Here is a 20823-nt window from a genome sequence, read left to right on the forward strand (position 1 = left end):
ACATTAAATTAAGAAGCAATGGATGATAACAGCATTCTCCATCGGCATAATCTTGTGCATTCATAAATACTAACAGGAACACTCCGACTCATGCATACACAGTATTTTATTCTGTGAGAATAATGTGATTTATCACTGCAAGACTTAAGATGAAATTAGGCACTTACAGTGTACAACACATTCTTAGAATGTTAAGATCTGTGGGAGACCATGAAGGCTCCCCTTTGTGACGTAATTTATAGAATGCAATATGTGAATGAGTACAAAATTTCCTTAAGTAGCTGTTCATAAATGTGGTCCTCACACTTTTCTTTATTCACATTGATATTTCATCGAAAGTTGATGGATTTTGGATTGAGATAAGTATGGAATGCTCTTAGTATCTGACATATTTTGAAGCTATTTTCATTATATCTTTTTGTGAATACTATTTTAGCATTGTGTGACAATTTGAGCATGTCTTCCATCACAAAAACAGGATAATGCCTTAATGGAGCTACACTGCAAGTGTTTATCCATGGTAACATGAATTTCAACAGGGACATTCAGCAGTAGAAGTCATAAGGATATTTTTTAGCCCTTTTCATCTTGATAAGTGACACTTCCTTATAGTTATTGACAATCGACTTTGGACTGGGCTAGTTCAATCTCTGTTTCTTATTTCATTACTTTTGTGCACTCCTCCATCATCTGAATGTTTTTGTATCTCAATTAAAACTCACTGCAAAAGTAACTATTGTGGAGATGGACATATGCACACATATATATGCATATATGCTTGACTGTTTTACTAAAAGCAAGCAAGCAAGTAAGTAAATATGTATTCAGATCTGTAATTGCATTCTTCTGGAAACTGTACTGCTAGGCCTCAATGTTCTCTGACTTTGTGCACATCCTCTTCCCTGTAGTCTTCCCTTCCTTGTTCTGTCAGCTCCTCTTAACCCACTCCCCCATGTCATCATTATCACACACATAGAATTCCCGCTGCCTGTCATCCCCACACACCTGCTGCATCCCTCCGAGCCATTGCACCCGTGTGTGTGTGTGTGTGTGTGTGTGTGTGTGTGTGTGTGTGTGTGTGTGTGTGTGTGTGTGTATATTTTAAGAACAGTTTCCTTTACTCTTAAATTATTTACATTCTGCCAGAACTTTATATGCTACATTTATTATAGTTGGCATTTATTGATACTAGGACTTTTCTTACAAAATTATAAATTCTGAAGAAAATTTATATTTTTTCTGTGCAAAATTATGTAGAAACATTGTAAGTATGACACTGTAGTAAGAAGATAGTGTAACATGGTCTTTGCCCTAAAGGATTTATTTAAGATGCTAAGAAAACAACTATCTGTGTCAAAGACTCATTAACTGGACAGCAATAAAGCAAGGAAAGTTTAAAACTCTAATGTTGACCAGAGCACAGTTTTGGTAATCATCCAGGCACTGATCTGCAGGCGGATACCAACACTTGGTGAATACCATGACACAATGCTGGATCAGCATATTGCTATAAACTTCCACTTAATGGCATTGAATGCAGGTACCTAGGCTCGTGTTGTTAAAATAAAAAGGGGAGTAAAAAATATCTTTTTCCGATTCTTACGATATTTTGTTATAACTGAAATCATAATAATACGAATATAACAGAGGGAAACATTCCACGTGGGAAAAATATATCTAAAAACAAAGATGATGTGACTTACCGAACGAAAGTGCTGGCAGGTCGATAGACACACAAACAAACGCAAACATACACACGAAATTCAAGCTTTCGCAACAAACTGTTGCTTCATCAGGAAAGAGGGAAGGAGAGGGAAAGACGAAAGGATGTGGGTTTTTAAGGGAGAGGGTAAGGAGTCATTCCAATCCCGGGAGCGGAAAGACTTACCTTGGCGGAAAAAAGGACAGGTATACACTCGCACACACACACATATCCATCCGCACACACACAGACACAAGCAGACATTTGTCAATCGTAATAATATTGAGATGATGTTATTAATTCATAATCGTCTGGCCTTTGGTGTCCGACAGTTAAAAAATGTCCCAAAAGCTTACTGAGAAGTGATATCATACACTGTAGCATCTACTATTTTGTCAATGTCGTTTGTTTCCAAAATATGTGGTACTGCTGTTGTGTGATTCTTCATCATGTGAGACACGGCATATTCATTTTACTTAAAATTACTTCTTGCTCTAGGTGTTCGGGTGAAATAGTTTTTGGTGTAATAACGGGAATATGTAAGAAAACGTATTGAATGACTGAGAATAAACATTCTAATTCTAATTACTGCTAATTTTCTCTCAATTTATTCTTTCTGTACTTAATCCATCTATGTGTTTTAATTCATCCAGGTTTTACATTCGTGGAATTTTTATATGGTATATGGACTAATAGCCTGGGGCTCATTTCTGATGGTTTTCACATGTTATTTGATTGCTCAGCACTTGTCATGGGACTACTTGCTTCAGTAATGGCACACTGGAAGCCAACAAAAACCTTCTCATTTGGGTAAATGTCACTTTTTCACCACCTTGTATGGTTTTTTTATCTTTGAAACTGTAGATATAAACTTATGTTATGTTTGTTTGTGAAAAAATTACCATATATCATAAAATGTCATTAATGTGCCTGGAAGCTTACAATTTTTAAATTGCATAGTGATCAAAGACTATTGAACTTCAAATGGGGAGATGGATTTGCAATTAATTAATTAGGTGTTTTTTCTTAAATACTGTTGTGGTCACTAATGGGAAATAATGATTTAAGCTATTATATTTTCATTTTGTTACATTAACATTTTCTTGCTTTTAGAAATTCTTCTATAACAGTTTTTGACTGAGACTGGAAACTTAAAAGAAGCTATAGATGAGATGCATAAAATTACAGAAAAGGCCATTTTAGTAACACGATTGAGAGTTAGTACTCAAATGCTTTCTTCTTCTTCTTTTTCTTCTTCTTCTTCTTCTTGGAATGATGGACTCTGGATACTATTCTGATCCTATTTTTCATAGCCACAAGTACTGGTCCTTTTGTAATGGATGCTACAATGCCATTATACACCTCTTTTTATGTGACCAGGAGCTGGTGTACCATATTTCTTCTTCCTTGTACGTTTTAATTGGATAGCTGCACATAAGTATGATCTCTCATTGTATGCAAGTTGTTGTTGGGAATATTTATTGTTAGTATCAAGACAGTTTTTGTAATTTGAACAAGATGTAAGATAACAGCCTCTAAACAATGTTTATTTTTTGTTGCTATATTGTCAAGCAGAGAGAATCAATACTGCCACACTGGTACTAGTGTTACTCCCTGAATTCAGACTAGTAAACCTCAAATACATTGAAGTTATTATTATGGAAACTGTTTTCACTCTGAGCCCTTTTAATCATAATAAGCATTATACTTTTCAAGAGAAGATCACTTATAGCATCTTTTTCATAAAATATCAAATACTCTGCTGTGAAATTTACTTCATCAGAGTATAGCCAGACCAAAGAGTTCATTAGCTTTGTCTTTTATATAGACTCCATTATTCCAATCACTTTTCTTTCTGAAAGAGGTGTTCTTCCTTTACCGAAAACCAGAAATGTTGAGTGTTGATAGGCACACACAACTCAAGGAAAAGTTGCTAGATTCAGTGTTATCCTTTAACAAACTAATCACACACACACAGAGAGAGATGTGCCAGCTATATTGGCAATGCCAGTGCTATATTGTGACAGTGGGCAGAGTCAGGAGGGGGGATGGGGTTTGAAGAAGAAGAAGAAGGAGGCAGGAGGTAAAGAAAGGAGAAGGACTGGGGTTGGGTGGCTAGCGGCTCAGAGGGATGGCGGTTTGCCAGCTAGGAATGTGGGAGGGAAGGATGGCAGGTACAGTTGTAGTGATCAGTAGGAAGCAGCACATGCTGCAAGCTTCTTGGGGATGTGAATTGGAATGAGGTGACAGGACATAGGGAGGGAAAGTGTAGGTGGAGGATGTGGAGACAGTACATTACCTGGGTTTGAGACCAGGACAATTACAGGAATGGAGGATGTGTTGTAAGGACAACTCCTATCTGCGTAGTTCAGAGGCCGGTGGTGGAGGGAAGGATCCAGATGATCCGAGTTGTGAAGCAGCCATTGAAATTGAGCATGTTGTGTTCAGCTGCTTTTGTTCTTGGCAACAGTTTGGCGGTAGCCATTCATCCTGGTGGACAGTTGGTTGGTAGGCTTCACTACTGTTGTGATTAGTCACAGTGGCTACCTGCCAGAAGACCTTTGCCAACTCTGACTACTCCACCTACAAGCTCTGCAAGTGTGATCGCATCCCAGAAGTCCAACATAATCTCCAATCCACTCTGAAATCCATAGGCTCTTCCCAGAACCCCCTAACCTGAGTCCATCTCCCTCCTCACCCCAACATCCTTCAGACTCCAAACCAGCTACATCACTCCACATACACCTTACTAACTTTATTGTAACTCACAACTACTTCTCCTCTGAAGAGAAGGTATACAAACAAATCCGCAGCACAGCCATGGGCACCCACATGACACCCTGCTATGCCAACCTGTTAATGGGCCGTCTAGAGGACTAGACTCCCAAAATGGCAAACCCCTTGTCAGTTTCAAGTTCATTGATAATGTCTTCATGATCTGGACTCAGGGCCAAGACACCCTGTCCACATTCCTTCACAACTTCAACAGATTTTCTACTATCTGCTTCACCTGGTCCCCCTCTACCCAATGTGCCACCTTCCTGGACGTAGACCTCCACATCACTGATGGCTCCATCCACACCTCTGTCTACATTAAACCAACTAATCACCAACAATACCTGCATTTCAACAGCTGCCATCCTTTCCACACCAAAAAAAATCCCTCCCATACAGCCTAGCCATCTGTGGATCACATATCTGTGGTGATTAGAACTCCCTTGCCCATTTTTCTTAAGGCCTCAAAGGCCATGACAGATGGGCAGTACCCCCAAACCTAGTCCACAAACAATTTGCAATGCCATATCCTCACATATCTCCAATCCTCTTGCACTCCCAAGAATCAGCTACAAAGGAGCATTCCCCTTGTCACCCAACATCACCCTGGGCTGGAACAACTGATATCCTCCACCAAGGCCTTGATTTACCACTCATCCTACCCTGAAATGAGGGCATCCCACTCAAGATCCTTCCCACGTGTCCTAAAGTGGTATCCCATTGCCCACCCAACCTACACAGCATCCTAGTCCATCTCCCAACCCCTTGCCACAGGGATATGTTCCCTGTGACAGACCGAGGTGCAAGACCTGCTCCATCCAGCCACCCAGCAACTCCTACTTCAGTCCTGTCACAGGCGTATCCTAGCCCATCAGAGGCTGGGCCACTTATGCAAGCAGCCACATCATGTACTGACTCTGCTGCAAACACTGAACAGCCATTTATGTTGGTATGACTATCAATCAGCTGCACATCAGTATGATTGGCTCTCACCAAACTGTTGTCAAGAACAAAGTTCACCACCCGGTGGCACAACCTGCAGCTGAACACAACATGATCAACTTCAATGGCTACTTCACAGCCTGAGCCATCTGGAGCCGTCCCTCCACCAATAGCTCCTCTGAACTGTGCAGATGGAAGTTATCTTTACAACCCATCCCCCACTCCTGGCCTCAATCTCAGGTAACCCACTGTCCCTGAACCCTCCATCCAATACTTTCCACTTTCTCCATTGTGTCACCCCCTTCCATTTGACATCTCCACATAGCCTTCAGTATGTGCCACTTCTCACTGGTAGCTACAACTATACCTGCCACCCCTCCCTCCCTCATTCCTAGCCAGTAAATTGGCCTCCCTCTGAGCCACTAGCTACCCACCCTCAGTCTTCCTCCTTATCTCCCGTCTCCCTCTCCCTCTACACACACCATCAGTCTCTACCCCACCACCACCCAGCTCACCTGCCGCAAAATAACATTGGCAGTGTCAGTCTAGCCAGCATTATGTAGGGGCATAGGCATTTGTATGTATCTCTCTCTCTCTCTCTCTCTCTCTCTCTCTCTCTCTCTCTCTCTCTCTGTGCGTGTGTGTGTGTGTGTGTGTGTGTGTGTGTGTGTGTGTGTGTGTGTGTGTGTGTACTCTATCTCATCAAAAGATAACTCCAAAAGCTAGCAAGTTTTCCTTCTGTTGTGTGTGCCTACCAATGACTCAACACTTCTGCTTTTTGGTGAGTGGCCTCCTTTATATTCTACAAGAACTTTCCGATAGCATTTAATCTTCCTTTAAATATTCATGATATCTTTTTCTGTTCAATTACCTTCAGAACTTAAAACACTGAAATACTTTTCTTCACATAACAACCACACATTGGTTAATTTCATGACAGACTGCATTAAATAACAAACTATTTGGAGTGTACACTGTTTACAATGATCTGCATACTGGAAAAAATTGCCATAAAGGAGTTGTAATGTACCAGGACATTATGTAAATAGATACCAAAGAACTCCAGTGGGAATGGGAAAGCAAAACAGACACAAAAGTTCAGAATGTCATGAAAATTGTTGCTTATGAGCTCGAGAAGTCAGCATCTATTGTCCTGACACTCACTTCACCTGAATATATTGTGGCAGGCTGTCTCCATCTTAAACTTAGGCACTATATACCTAATCCAATGCACTACTTTAAGTGTCAACACTTCTGTCACACCACATGGGTTGCAGTGGTCAGGCTATGTGTGGAAGGTGTAGTTCCACTGCCAATGAACCAGGTATTCAATGTACTCCCTCACCCACATTTGTCGGTTGCTACCGAACCCATCAGTTGTGAAATATAGAATGTCCTGTATTGCAGAGAGAGGAAAATCCAGGAGATTAAACAGACACAGTGCATCTCACATTGCAAGGAAGAAGACGCTTAAGCTCTCAGAGCCACACACATTCATGAAGTCATTTGCCATGGCACTGTAGCAGTATATACAGAAAACTTGTATTGGCACCCAGCCGTTAACAGCTGAGCACAGCATATCTACCTGCAATTTTAAATGTAATTGCTAATCTGCATAGCAAGTTCAATACCCACGCTTTCCTTCATCGAAAATAATGGTGGCAAGAAAGCTTAATGTTGAAAGAATAACGGACCCTCATAGCAGATTGAAGAAGAGAACCAAAAACATATTCCTGTTAGCAAACCATTACAAGGCTGGTAACAAAAAGTAACAGGCGAAAATGATCAGGTCCAAAGCTGTCATTTGGTCCTCTCTGATGGTCAGAAGATGAACATGTTATCCATTGTAAGGATGTTATCATATGCCTGAGGGAACAAGCAAGTCCGTCAAGTAATCTCCCTCCTCTGCAATGTCCCCACCATTGAGATGGCTTCTATACTTGAGTGGAACTTGAATATGTTCAGGATACATGAGGGAGATCTACGACTATTAGCTCAGGATAGACTAATGTTTATCTGTCTTCAGAAGACACATTTTAAATTTTCTGAGGCCCTGAGCTACATGGCTACATTCTTCACAAAAAGGATGATCTTATTGGAGAGAGAGCTGAGAGAGTAATGGCAGTTTCTGTAAACAACACCTACAACTCCTCGCTTCTCTCCTTCACAACCAGCCTTCAAGCAGTCGCTGTATCGTCGCTATGAGGCGCTAGACAAAGAGGCCCTCTGTGACCCCATCACTCAGCTCCTCCTTCCCTCCATCCATTGTGATGAATTTAGCATATACTCTATGCTTTTGGGCTCTGCGACCACCTGCCCCAGGGATAAAGCAATTAGGAGCCATCTGATGTCCTGATGGGCATGTTTATTGAACATAGGGTGGAGCATGCACTTCAGCTCTGCAAAAGGGTCATTTACTGCTATCAGTCTCTTTGTTTGCTCTTGGGATCTGACATGCACAGTTTGCTGAGAAGCAGTCGATATGTTGTATTTAATTGATAACTTCCCAATTGAAATTTGTGTGCCAGACAAAATAGTGCTCAAAAGGAAGCTGCTAGAATGGGTGCACAATGGGGCAGGCTGGATACATTACAGCCAACTTCTGTTGTTTGAACACCAAGACAGCATCCAGGTATGGCTGGATCATATTACCAAACTGATCCAACACACTCCAGAGGTATCCATTCAAGAATCCTCAGGCTAACCTGTCCCTTGGTGGAGTAACAAATACCACTCAGCAACCAGGACCAGGCAGGCAGCTCTGCAAACGTTCAGATGCAGGCGAACTGTAGAGAACCTTGCAGTAGTGAGGGCAAAATATTGGCTCATTGTTAGAGAGCTCAAGAAGATTCTGTGGCCACATTTCCTGGCCACTGTAACCCAATCTACTTAAAGTACAGTCACATGGGAGACCAGCAGGAGGATTTATGGGAGTGGGGGAGATGCACAGTGGCTGCTGTAATGGGGAATAGTAGTCTCCTCACCAACCCATGAGACATTTCCCAGACTATGACACTCTATTTTTCCACAGTTATTGTCCTGTCAGTCAGGATTCAGCTTTGTAAGACTACAAAGTGCCTGCTGAGAGGGGCAGCTAGGACTTCTGTTCCACCACTGATAGAGAACACAACTGCCCCTTTTCCATGTGGGAGCTGGATTCTGCAGTATCCACAGCTCGTGATCGTGACACATCACCTGGTCATGATAGGGTCCATTATAGTATGTTATGGCACCTCACTGGGTGAAACAAAGGAATCCTCCTTGCCATTTTTTAACCTCATTTGGATATTAGGGTACTTTCCTGACTCATTGGTGAGAGGCAGTTTTAATTCTACTCTTGAAACGTGGAAAAAGCCATTCATGCCTGAGTTGCTGTTGTAGTGTTGCCCTCACTAACTGTATGGGGAAGACCTTGGAGCCAATGGTCTACCACCACCTTGTGTGGATCTTAAATCCAGACAGCTCCCTAGTCATTTTCAGTATAGGTTTACTGGTAACCTGGTCCTCCTGTAAGCAGCTATACGACAAGCTTCCCTGTGTTGGCATCACATAGTGAGTAATTCTTTTTTGTATCAAGAAGGCCTGTGATATGTCTTGGAGACACAATATCCTCTGGTAGCTCAATGAATGGAGATTTTTAGGATGTCTTCTCATTTTTATATATGGTCTTTCCTCTGGCCATAATATTTTAGATATCAAGTCATTGACAACCTCCCTGATGGCTTTGAGCAAGAGAACAGTGTCCCTCAAGATAGTATTTAAAGTGTGACTGTCTTTGCAGTAACTATTAATAATAAAATGTCAATAGTTAAACCTCCTGTCCAACATTCTTTGTTGGTTGATGATGTGTCTGTCTTTTGTTCCTCCTCAAGCCTTGCATGGATAACTCATCAGTTGCAACTGACTGTTCAATGGTTGGAGGAATGGACAGAGAAGAGGGGTTGTCACATTTGCCCCTAAGCTTACATTGGGGCCACACCTTAGGGACCTGGAAAGATGGTCCCTCAAAGCATCCATTATTTTAAAATGTATCAGCCGCAGTTCATCGGGATCGGACTAAACTTATTTCAGTCTGATTATGTGTGCACTGTGTAGGGATCTGCGGATCTGCACAGCCCTCTTATTTAAAAATGTTTGATGTGGTGCCCCTTGAAGGAATTCAGCTGACTACTAGGGCCTTTAGAACCAGCCCCAGACCAAGACTATGCTGAGGCTAGTTACGATGGTTGGAACTTTAATAGTGGCAACTATTTATTTACAGCTTGTACAAAATAGATACGTGTTTCAAAGTTTTACTGACCTTCAAAGTAGTCACCAGCATTCTGTATAACCCATTGCCAGCAATGTGGAAGTTGTAGGATACTCTTAACAGTGCCAGTTGTGTTGACAGTTCGAGTGGCGCGGTCTATTGCCCGATGAATTTGTAGCAGTTCTGAAGCAAATGCCGTGAAGTTTTTCATTCAGTTTATAAATCGAATTGATCTCATTAGGGCATAAGTCAGGGGAGTGCAGTAGGTGGTATAGCACTTAGCAGCTCCATCAGTCAAATAAATCAGTAACAGCTTGCACTGTACGTGCTTGAGCGTTGTCCTGCAAAATGATGGTCAGGTACTGCAGAAAGTGTCATCACTTCTGTCTCTATGCTGTTCATTGTTGGAAGGCAACCTACGACTATCTTAGAGACGGAAGCGATGACACTTTCTGCAAGACCTTACCATCATTTTCCAGGACAATGCTCACAAACATACAGTGCAAGCTGTTACTGATTTGTTTGGCTAATGGGGCTGCTAAGTGCTATACCACCTACTGCACTCCCCTGACTTAAGCCCTTGTGAGTTCAACTCAATTTCTAAACTGAAGGAAACATTTCACGGGATTTGCTTCAGAACTGCTACAAATTCATCAGGCAATAAACTATGCCACTCGAACTGTCAACACAATTGGCACTGCTAAGAGTATCCTACAACTTCCAAATTGCTGGCTATGGGTTATACACAATGCCGGTGACTACTTTGAATGTCAGTAAAACTTTGAAATTATTTTGTATGACATTATCCGCTGGCTGGCTACACTATCAATTCCATAAAACGTTTTTACTAGACAAATATTGTCATTCACATAGTCAAATGCCTTTGGCAATTCATTTAAAATACTGACTGCCCTCTTTTGTTTTTTAATGCTTGTAAAATTTGGTGAGTGGATTTATAAAATGGCATTCTCAATTGACCACATTTTTTAAATCCATACTGTAATTTATTAAGGATTTCATTGTTATTCAAGCAGTATATTATTCTAGAATACATCACATTAGCAAAAAAATTTGGAAAAGTGTATCAGTAGTGAAATGGGTTGGTAGCTATTGACGTCTATCTTGTCTCATTTCTTATACAGGGATTTCACAGTGGCATTCTATTTTCCAGTAAAAATTCTCTGTGTCAACGATGTACAAGGCTTATTTTTTTAACTAAGTACTGTTTGGAAATAAAAATAAAACAAATGGACTTTTCTTAGCAATTTTATTTTTACATGAAAGCCCGTACTTTAACCACCAATGTTAAGGTATTTATTATATTGCACAACCAGCTTTGAACATCATCCTCGCAGAAATATTCTGTCTGAGCATAACTTTCAATAATTTAACATTCTGTAACCATTCTGTAAAGCACACTTCTTGACACTTGAGGGAACTCATTACATAATGGTGAAATCGAAAGCATCTGTTCTCTCTCACTTGTTCATCAACTTTCCCCACCAAATTGTCTGTAATGATTGAAGGTCACCTGCTTCGTTCCCCATAATGCACATTTGTATGGTCATCTTTAAAAGCACTCATCTACTTCCTTACCACCCCAGTGCTCATAGATGTCAAAACGTTTGCTGTATGCTATTGTTACAGAACATGTAAATTATTGAAATTTTTGCTCAGGCAGCATATTTCTATGAGGATGCTATTCAGAGCTGTTGTATGACATGAAAAGTGCCTTAAAAAACATGCCTCATATTACATATTTCAGAAAAGACATCACTTGTTATATCAGAACAAGTCTTTAGTACTATGGTGGCAACAGCAAGAAATCGATATGAGTTTTTATGTGTGAGAGAATAAATAACCTTCTTAATTTCTGACAAAGAAATGGATGAGGTATCCATGTGATTGGATTATATGTAAGTTTCTTTGTCAATGTACTGCTTCAATTTTCCAATTTTTTCATTGTTTGTATTCTTTAAAGTTAGCATGTAACTTTCCAGACACTTTCTTGTAAAAATTCAGTTGTATTTGAAACAGATTTAATTTACAGTAAAAAGATGTGGCCATGAAGCGGAGTAATAAATTTCTCTTTGTACTGAAGTCATGCATTTAACAGATTTAAATGTTTTTTAATGTCAGTCAAAAATGGAAAATTAGGTCATCAATCTGAGTGATTTAATTCAGAGAAATTTCAGTTCTTTACATAAAAGGAAATTTCAGTAAAGAAAGTAATAAATTATGAGAGACAGAGTTGCTGGTCAGTACTTAGATTTAGGAATTGAAATGTGGTGTACTGCCAACAGACACATGTAAAAGTGATACACTTCCAGACACCAGAATGAGAGGAGTCCGCTGATATTGAGGGAGAGGGTAGACGAAGGCGAAGTGAGAGGTGTCAAAGAGAGTAGGTCAGATATGGTGTTTTGGTAAGCATTGTGCCAGCATCTCTCCAGAACTGATATGGGCAAAATGAAAAACTAAGATGTATTAGAGGGAAGAGGAGTGAATAGTGCAGTTAAGAATTATGGAAAAAATGAGTCTTGGCCTGTCCTTTCTTTTTAACATTTCCCAACACATTTCTGTCTCCTCCCCATCAAAGTAACTATTAGTTGTGAAATTTAGACAGTGTGCCCCTTTTACTATTATATGTGTATCGCCAGTACTATACATTTCACATCCTGAAGGTAAGTACTGGTCAGCTGCTCTGTCTCCTAATTCATTAGAATGACAATCTTTGTCAGATACACACGTTTCCTAAGATCTGCTCTCACTAACTAATATTATTATCCTCCTTGTTATGTATACTGCAAATTCAACAGCAGGTACAATCTGTATATGTCTTATCTCACAGAATTGTACACACTCACAAATCTCATTCCATAGCTACTATTAGCATTCCTTGTTCTTTGTGATACCAATGCAGTTTTTGTTGTTGGATACTACTACAATCTGTGCAAGAGTGATATATTCTTAGCATGAGGATGCTCTTCAACACTGCCTCAGTGCTGCACTAACTCATTGATCTGTCAGTATGATCTCTTGTGCTTGCAGATAAGTTCAGTGGGGATTGGTTAAAGCATCCGCACTTCAGTGACCCCTTCCTGATTTGATTTCACATGTCTGAGAAAGCAGCACTTAATTTAAATTACTGAGATGGATACTCGGAAATACTGCCTAGGTGCTGTACAGTCAACTGCCTGCATTTGAACACCAAGACTCTAAGTGATTTGAATATGAGGGTATCACAGTATGGGCATAATTTTCCATGCTATTGATGCACCATTCAGATTAACTCCAAAGGCAACCAGTTCAGTGGTGAACTGAGAAATGCTGTCTTTTATTACTGATAGAAAGTCAAGGTGCAAGTTAATTTCACAGAACCCCGCAACTTCTAGATTATGTTTGCAGAACATTTTCATGCCATTTATATGAAGCTAACCTTCAAGTCAACAGTTCGTGAGGGTTGTAAATAACTCCTCCAAATCTGTATTAGTAATCTTCAGAAGGATTTTTGTATAATAAGCAGGTTCACAGATTCTGTTAAAAACAGTAACAAATGTCTCCAACTACCCCAGATGACACAGCCCATATTGTGTCAGAATATTTTATTGTAATTTTTGTTATTATCAACTATGATTTGAGATTTTAATTCATTATGCAGTAATAAAGAATGGTGCTGTTTATATCATTTCTACCTGCAATATAGCCTCACCTGCCTTGTTTTCATTAGGGGAGGGCTCTACATTGTCTGTGTTATGCAAACAGTGCAGGACATAATAATATTTTATATTTTTGCTACTAAGGACTCGTCCTTCAGCCTTGTGTAAACCTGTGGATGTTGCCATAGCCTTATAGAACCTCAGAATTGCTTTCTTCCATACTTTTGTTTCTCAGCATTGAGCTTACAATGCCACATGATCTGATAAATTTTTCAGTTTTCTTTCCATTATTAAATTCTTCAAAAGGTGAGTCTGTGCAGTGAAGGAAAGTAAATTGGCTGACCTGTTTAATGGATTTGTTGTTAATAAGCAACTTGCATTAGACTTGAAAAATGGACCACAAAATGTCATGGAATTTCTTTTTTTAAACATTGTACCATGCATATCTTCAGAATGTGAAACTTGAATATGGAAGGCAAAACAATTCCTTCTACTTGTTTAAAATAGCTTCTTAAATTGAAGAGTAATAGATGATTACAAAATTTATTGAATGGTTTCCATTCAGTGTAATGTGCTGAATTTAATCAGTCAAATATTATTTGCACCAGTTATATATTTCTAAACATATGGTGATTTCTTGCTGACTGTCAGTTACATATCACAGAAGGATCTAGGAGTTTACAGATACATCTCCGGTTTTATATTTTTTACTAATGAATATATGTGTCCTTTCTCATTGACTAAATTCAGTTTTCAGTTAATACAGTTTTGGAACAAGTTACAGAAAATCTAAATTTTATAGACATGTGAATCTCCCATTTCATGATAAGCATGGTTTTTTCCACATTGTATGAACCTGAAATAGTATTATTCCTTACAAAAATAACTGCAGCTTGCAGTTAGTAAATGGGACAGGTCACAGGATCACATTTGACAGATCTGTTTTCGGCTCCATCTCTAATAACCTTTATGTTGATGGAATGTTGGAATATGCATTGCTTCCGTTTTCATATTTCTAGTTGCCTCTGCAATGGTATTGTTGGTATGCAACTAATACCAACCCCTGCATGCCAGGAATATTATATTGTGGTGGTTCATCAACATTATTCAGAAGAGATGTTACCTTCTAGTATTTGTGCAGAGAATTTTCATTATTCAAGGAGTTGCAGTAAACAGTAATGCCATACCAAGATTGAAACAAATCACCACTGGGACCTTTCAAGAGACATAGGATTCTTGTTAACTTCAATTGATTTAAATAAAGCAGTGAACTCCAAAGCATGCTTTACATCTTTGTTTTATAATCTTTTAGAGAGGACAATCTTTTACTTAATTATATGCTGATATGTTAAATAAGAGCATACCACAGCTGTTCTACAGCATGTTCAGATAGTGAATGACAGTTTGGTACCAGAAGTGATTACGAGGTTCAGAGTCTCTCTCTCTCTCTCTCTCTCTCTCTCTCTCTCTCTCTCTCTCTCTTCCTTCCTTCCTTCCTTCCTTCCTCCCTTCCTTCCTCCTTTGTGCTCTTTGGAGATGTAACTGCTCATTTTGGAAAACTTTTCAGTTCCGTCATGGAGCTTCATTCATCATTTGTGATTTCACCTACAAAGAGAGTGATTGCAAGTCATGCCTGAAAGCTCATAAGAGTTAACTGTAACATTAATAGCACCAAGCCCCTCATTTCTCAGCTATTTCTATGCTTAGATTACAGATAACATACAAGTGTCCTGATACAATTAAAAATGTTTACTGGTGTGTAGTTAGTAATGGCTTATGGAACAAAAAATCCAAATGTAGAGGTGTGAAATATGGTAATCACAGCCATGTACTGACAGGTATCTCTTGAATATCTCGTGAATAACACAACAAGGTCCTTGTGCTTAGCAGTGCAAATCAATAAACGCATCAGTCAAAATTTTCAGTCATAACTTTTGCAAAATGTATACCATCTGTTGATTTATGGAGCAATAAATTGATTACACAAGTTTCATTAGCCATTGTAACAGTCATGTGTGTTTCATCATTGTTTGCCACATTATTTATACATATAAAGTTATTAGGAGACATACATGAGATATCTAAGAATATGAATTAAAAGGATGTATTAGACAAACCGGGTAATGACTGTAATTACAAAACACTGATGATGGAATGGAAGCTATGAAGTGTTAGTGTGATTGAGTAAAAAGGGAAAAGGAACTAACTGGGAGGATGACAGGTATTACAATCATGTACAGGTTTGAAAGATTCCAGAAACCTGCATGTGATATAAAAGTATACCACAAAATGTTGTAGGGAAGTTCTTGTAGAATGTAAATACTTTAGGATTGAAGGAGATCATTCACAAGAAAGCAGAAGCAATGAGTTGTTGATAGGCCCACACTAAAGAAAGAGAACATACTAGCTTTTGGAGTTATCCTTTGACAAACTAGAGTAGAAAACACACACACACACACACACACACACACACACACACACACACACACACACACTCCCTCTCTCTCTCTCTCCTACAAGGTAGGCATAGAGAGAGAGAGAGAGAGAGAGAGTGTGTGTTTTTGTTTTTTCTACTCTAGCTCATCAACAGGTAAATCTGAAAACCAGCAAGTAGTCTTCCTTTTGTGTATGCCTATCGACAACTCAATGCTTCTGATTTTTGGTGAGTGGTCTCCTTTAATCTTAAAGTGTATACCACAAAAGGAATACTTAAAAATAATATTTTAAATGAACACATAAGAGAAGAGTACTGAAGGGAGTGTGATTAACAAATGAAAAATCAAATGTTTGGTATGCTGTGTATGAGGCTTTTGCGTATTAAAGTCTTATATATGTGATAAAGAAACAATGTGAAATGAGTATACGTGACTGATGAATTTTCTATTTTCAGCTACAGTCGTGTGGAGGACCTGTCAGGTTTCGTAAATGGGCTATTCTTGTTGGTAATTTCAGTTCTTGTATTTTCTAAAGGTGTGAGTAGACTTGTGGATCCTCCAGCTATTAACACACAACGATTGCTTGCTGTGTCAGTAGCTGGACTTATTGTCAACCTTGTTGGAATTTTAGTGTTCAGGTTAGTAAAACTTTGTAACTTAATTGTAAACTTTTTATTCTACATATTATCAGTTACTATTCAAATTGCAGTTTATTCATTATAACAACAAATTATGACTAGCTCTAATCTACCCAAACTGATAATTATTGTAATTACTTTCAGACTACTTTATAGGTATATGTTGAAAAACAATTGCCTTGGAAAACAGAATTACTCTTCTCAGCTTCTGAGTTCATATAATACTTTAAATAAAGGATTTATGCAGCTTTACCCATACCACGGTTTATACACTGATCAGCCAGAACATTACGATCACTGACCTATCAATATAAACCTGTACAGGCAAGAGCAGCATCACCTAGCAAGGAACAACTGGTAGTCAGACACACGCATGGTGCATCTAGTATCAGTGAGTGTGCTGTCCGTGTGTACAATGGAGAAGACGTGCAATCTGTCCAAGTTTGATCGAGGGCAGATTGTAATGACCCAGAGGCTTAGCACCAACATTTCAGAAACTGCACGACTTGTCGGGTGTTCATGGAGTGTTGTGATGGATGTCTTCAACACGTGGCAAAACCAAGGTGAAACCACGTCCAGATGTCGTGAGGTTGCATGGTCACCCCTCATAACAGATGCCATAGGCTGGGCAGACTGGTAAAACAGGCCAGGTGGCGAACTGTTTCAGAAATAACAACAGACTTTAATGCTGGACAGAGTACAAGTGTGTCTGAACACACAGTGCAGTGAATACCCCTAATGATTGGCCTCCGCAACCAACGACTCATACGTGAGCCAACGTTTTATCAACAACTATGACTGAAATGGGCACATGACTATCTGCACTTAATGTTGGCACAGTGGCAGACCATTGCACGTTCTGATGAATCCTGATACCTTTTTCATTGTGACGATGGGAGGGCGTGAATCCATTCTCGTCCAGGGGAACAGCACCTTGACATCTGTACTGTGGGATGGAGACAAGCTGGTGGCAACTACATTATGCTCTGTGGTACTTTCACATGGGCATCCATGGGTCCACTGGAGCTCATGCAAGGCACCATGATTGCCAAGGAGTATCATACACTGGTTGCAGACCACATATACCCCTTCATGAAAATTGTTTCCTGGCAGCAGCATATTTTTCAGCAAAATAATGAGCCACGTCACAAGGACAGGAGTGTGATGTAGTGGTTTGAGGAACACAGAGGCAAGTTTCCATTGATGTGCTGGCCCCCATCTCATCAAATCTGAACTCAATTGAACACATGTAGGATGTGATTGAACTTGGTGCCAGAGCTCATCGCCTCCATTCCCAGAGTTTATGGGAATTAGATGACGTGTGTACGGATGTGGTGCCCACTCCCTCCATCGACCTACCGAAGTTTCAATGCTTCTATACCCCTGTTATCCATGCCCATAGGTGGACATACCAGCTATTAGGTTGGTGATCATAGTGTTCTGACTGGTCAATGTATTCTGGAAAATAACGATTTATCTAATACAAATACTGGAATTAGGCAGGATGTGCATTTTTAAGTCAACGTATGCTGCTAAATTGTAGAATGGTGGCTGAGGAGGTATTCTTTTACTTTGTCTTTCAATATTTGGAGATTTCTGACTTTTTGCCTGGTGTTTATTGGCAAGCTGCCACCAGAATATAAAACTCATTCTGAACCCTAGGAAGATATACATAATCTATATGGAAATTATTTCTGCTTCTAGTAATGAAAATTAGCTTTTGTTAGTTGTTTTCCGTAGCTTTGATGAATCAAAGAAATGACATATTGATTAGTAATCAAAATGTCCTCAGTCCTGGATTCAAAATCTGCCATTGCTTAAATTTTGATTAATAATGAGCATTGGCGGCCAAAGACTTCTGGCATAAGAAGTCACCCTCATTCTGCCAACAGACTTGTCAAAGAGGGCAGAGGAGCAGACAGAGGTTCAGTGCACTCTCTTGTTGTTGGGGTGGGAAACTGTCCCTAAAGGTGGAAAAATCAGCAATGATCAATGGCATGAGGATGCAGAAAGCAATGGATACCATTGCATTAAAGACACATAATGTTTATCCACAGGACATGTGGCCTGTAATTGAAAAGGGTCATGATGATCTCTCCATTGGCAAAACATTCTGGAATAGTCCTCCATTCAGATCTCTGGGAAGGGACTGTCAAGGGGGAGGTGACCATGAGAAAAAGACTGTGTGGTTGGGAAGCTGGAGAATCTGAAAAGTGAAATGCAAAGACTCAGTCGAAATATAGTAGGGGTCAGTGAACTGAAATGGAAAGAAGACAAAGATTTCTGGTCAGATGAGTATAAGGTAATATCAACAGCAGCAGAAAATGGTATAATGGGAATAGGATTCATTATGAAATGGATTGTAATGGAGAGAGTGTGTTACTGTGAACAGTACAGTGATAGGATTGTTCTTTTCAGAATCATCAGCAAACCAACACTGACAAAAATAGTTCAGGCATACATGCTGATATCACAAGTTGAATATGAAGAGGTAGAGAAAGTATATGAGGATATTGATAGGATAATACAATACGTAAAGGGAGATGAAAATCTAATAGTGATGGGGACTGGAATGCAGTTGTAGGGGAAGGAGTAGAAGGAAAGATTACAGGAGAATATCAGCTTGGGACAAGAAATGAGAGAGGAGAAAGTCTAATTGAGTTCTTTAATAAATTTCAGGTAGCAATAGCTGATTCAAGAATCATAAGTGGAGGGGGTATACTTGGAAAAGGCCAGGTGATACAGGAAGAATTCAGTTAGATTATATCATGGTCAGACAGAGATTTCAAAATCAGGTACTGTATTGTAAAGTGTACCCAGGAGCATATATAGATTCAGATCACAATGTAATAGTGACGAAGAGTAGACTGAAGTTTAAAAGATTAGTGAGGAATAGATACAGCGATAAGGAATAGCTCAGTGTGCAATACAGTTGAAGAGGAATGGACATTTCTAAAAAGGCCAATCACAGAAGTTGGAAAGAAAAACATAGGTACAAAGACGGCAACTGTGAAGAAACCATGGGTAACAGAAGAAATACTTCAGCTGATCAATGAAAGAAGGTTCAGGAATACAGAAATACAAAGTCGCTGAGGCATGAAGTAAATATGAAGTGCGCTGGCCAGTGTGGCCAAGCGGTTCTAGGCGCTTCAGTCTGGAACCGCGCGATCGCTACAGTTGCAGGTTCGAATCCTGCCACAGGCATGGATGTGTGTGTTGTCCTTAGGTTAGTTAGGTTTAAGTAGTTCTAAGTTCTAGGGGACTGATGACCTCAGGTGTTAAGTCCCATAGTGCTCAGAGCCATTTGAACCAAATATGAAGTGCAGGGAAGCTAAGATGAAATGGTTGCATGAAAAATGTGAAGAAATCAAAAACGAAATGATTGTCAGAAGGACTGACTCAGTATATAGGAAAGTTGGAACAACATTCAGTGAAATTAAAAGCAGGGTTGGTAACATTAAGAGAGCAATGGGAATTTCACTGTTAAATGCAGCGGAGAGAGCAGACAGGTAGAAAGAGTACATTGAAGATCTCTATGAGGGGCAAGATTTGTCTGATGTGATAGAAGAAGAAACAGGAATCATTTTAGAAGAGATAAGGGATCAAATGTTAGAATCAGAATTTAAGAGAGCTTTGGAGGACCTGAGATCAAATAAGGCAGAAGGGATAGACAACATTACATCAGAATTTCTACAGTTATTGGGGGCAACAAAACGACTATTCAAGCTGGTGTGCTGAATGTATGAGTCTGGCAACATACCATCTGACTTTCAGAAAAATATCATCCACACAGTTCGGAAGACTGCAAGAGCTGACAGAGGCGAGAATTATTCCACAATCAGCTTAACAGGTCATGCATCCAAGTTGCTGACAAGACTAATCTACAGAAGAATGGAAAAGAAAATTGAGGATGTGTTATATGACAATCAGTTTAGCATTAGGAAAGGTAAAGGCACTAGAGAGGCAATTCTGACTCTCCGGTTGATAATGGAAGCAAGACTAAAGAAAAATAAAGATACATTCATAGAATTTGTTGACTGGAAAAAAAATTTGACAATGTAAAATGGTGCAAAGTGTTCAAAGTTCTGGGAAAAATAGAGGTAAGCTACAGGGAGAGACAGGTAACATACAATATGTACAAGAGCGAAGAAGGAATAATAAGAGTGGACAACCAAGAACAAAGTCCTTAGATTAAAAACGGTGTAAAACAGGGATGTAGTCTTTCATCCCACTGTTCAATCTGTGCACTGAAGAGGCAATGACAGAATTAAAAGAAAGTTTCAGAAGTGGAATTTAAATGTAAGGTGAAAGGATATCGATGATACAATTTGCTGGTGACATTGCTATCCTGAGTGAAAGTGAAGAAGAATTAAATTGAATGGAATGAACAGTCAAATGAGTGCACTGAGAGTAAATCAAAGAA

The 20823-nt window shown here is 39.5% G+C and overlaps 1 protein-coding gene across 1 annotated transcript in view; it reads left to right on the forward strand.

Moving 5' to 3' along the window:
• The window catches only part of LOC126259236 (zinc transporter 5-like), a 240826-nt gene that overhangs the window by 188454 nt on the left and 31549 nt on the right, over positions 1-20823 (forward strand). Inside the window, exons 9-10 of the mRNA XM_049955858.1 lie at positions 2356-2512; positions 16218-16400. Of these exons, the coding sequence (XP_049811815.1) occupies positions 2356-2512; positions 16218-16400 (340 nt within the window). The remainder of the gene's footprint in view (positions 1-2355; positions 2513-16217; positions 16401-20823) is intronic.

The sequence above is a fragment of the Schistocerca nitens genome, chromosome 5 (genome assembly GCF_023898315.1).
Source record: "Schistocerca nitens isolate TAMUIC-IGC-003100 chromosome 5, iqSchNite1.1, whole genome shotgun sequence".
Classification (NCBI taxonomy): domain Eukaryota; kingdom Metazoa; phylum Arthropoda; class Insecta; order Orthoptera; family Acrididae; genus Schistocerca; species Schistocerca nitens.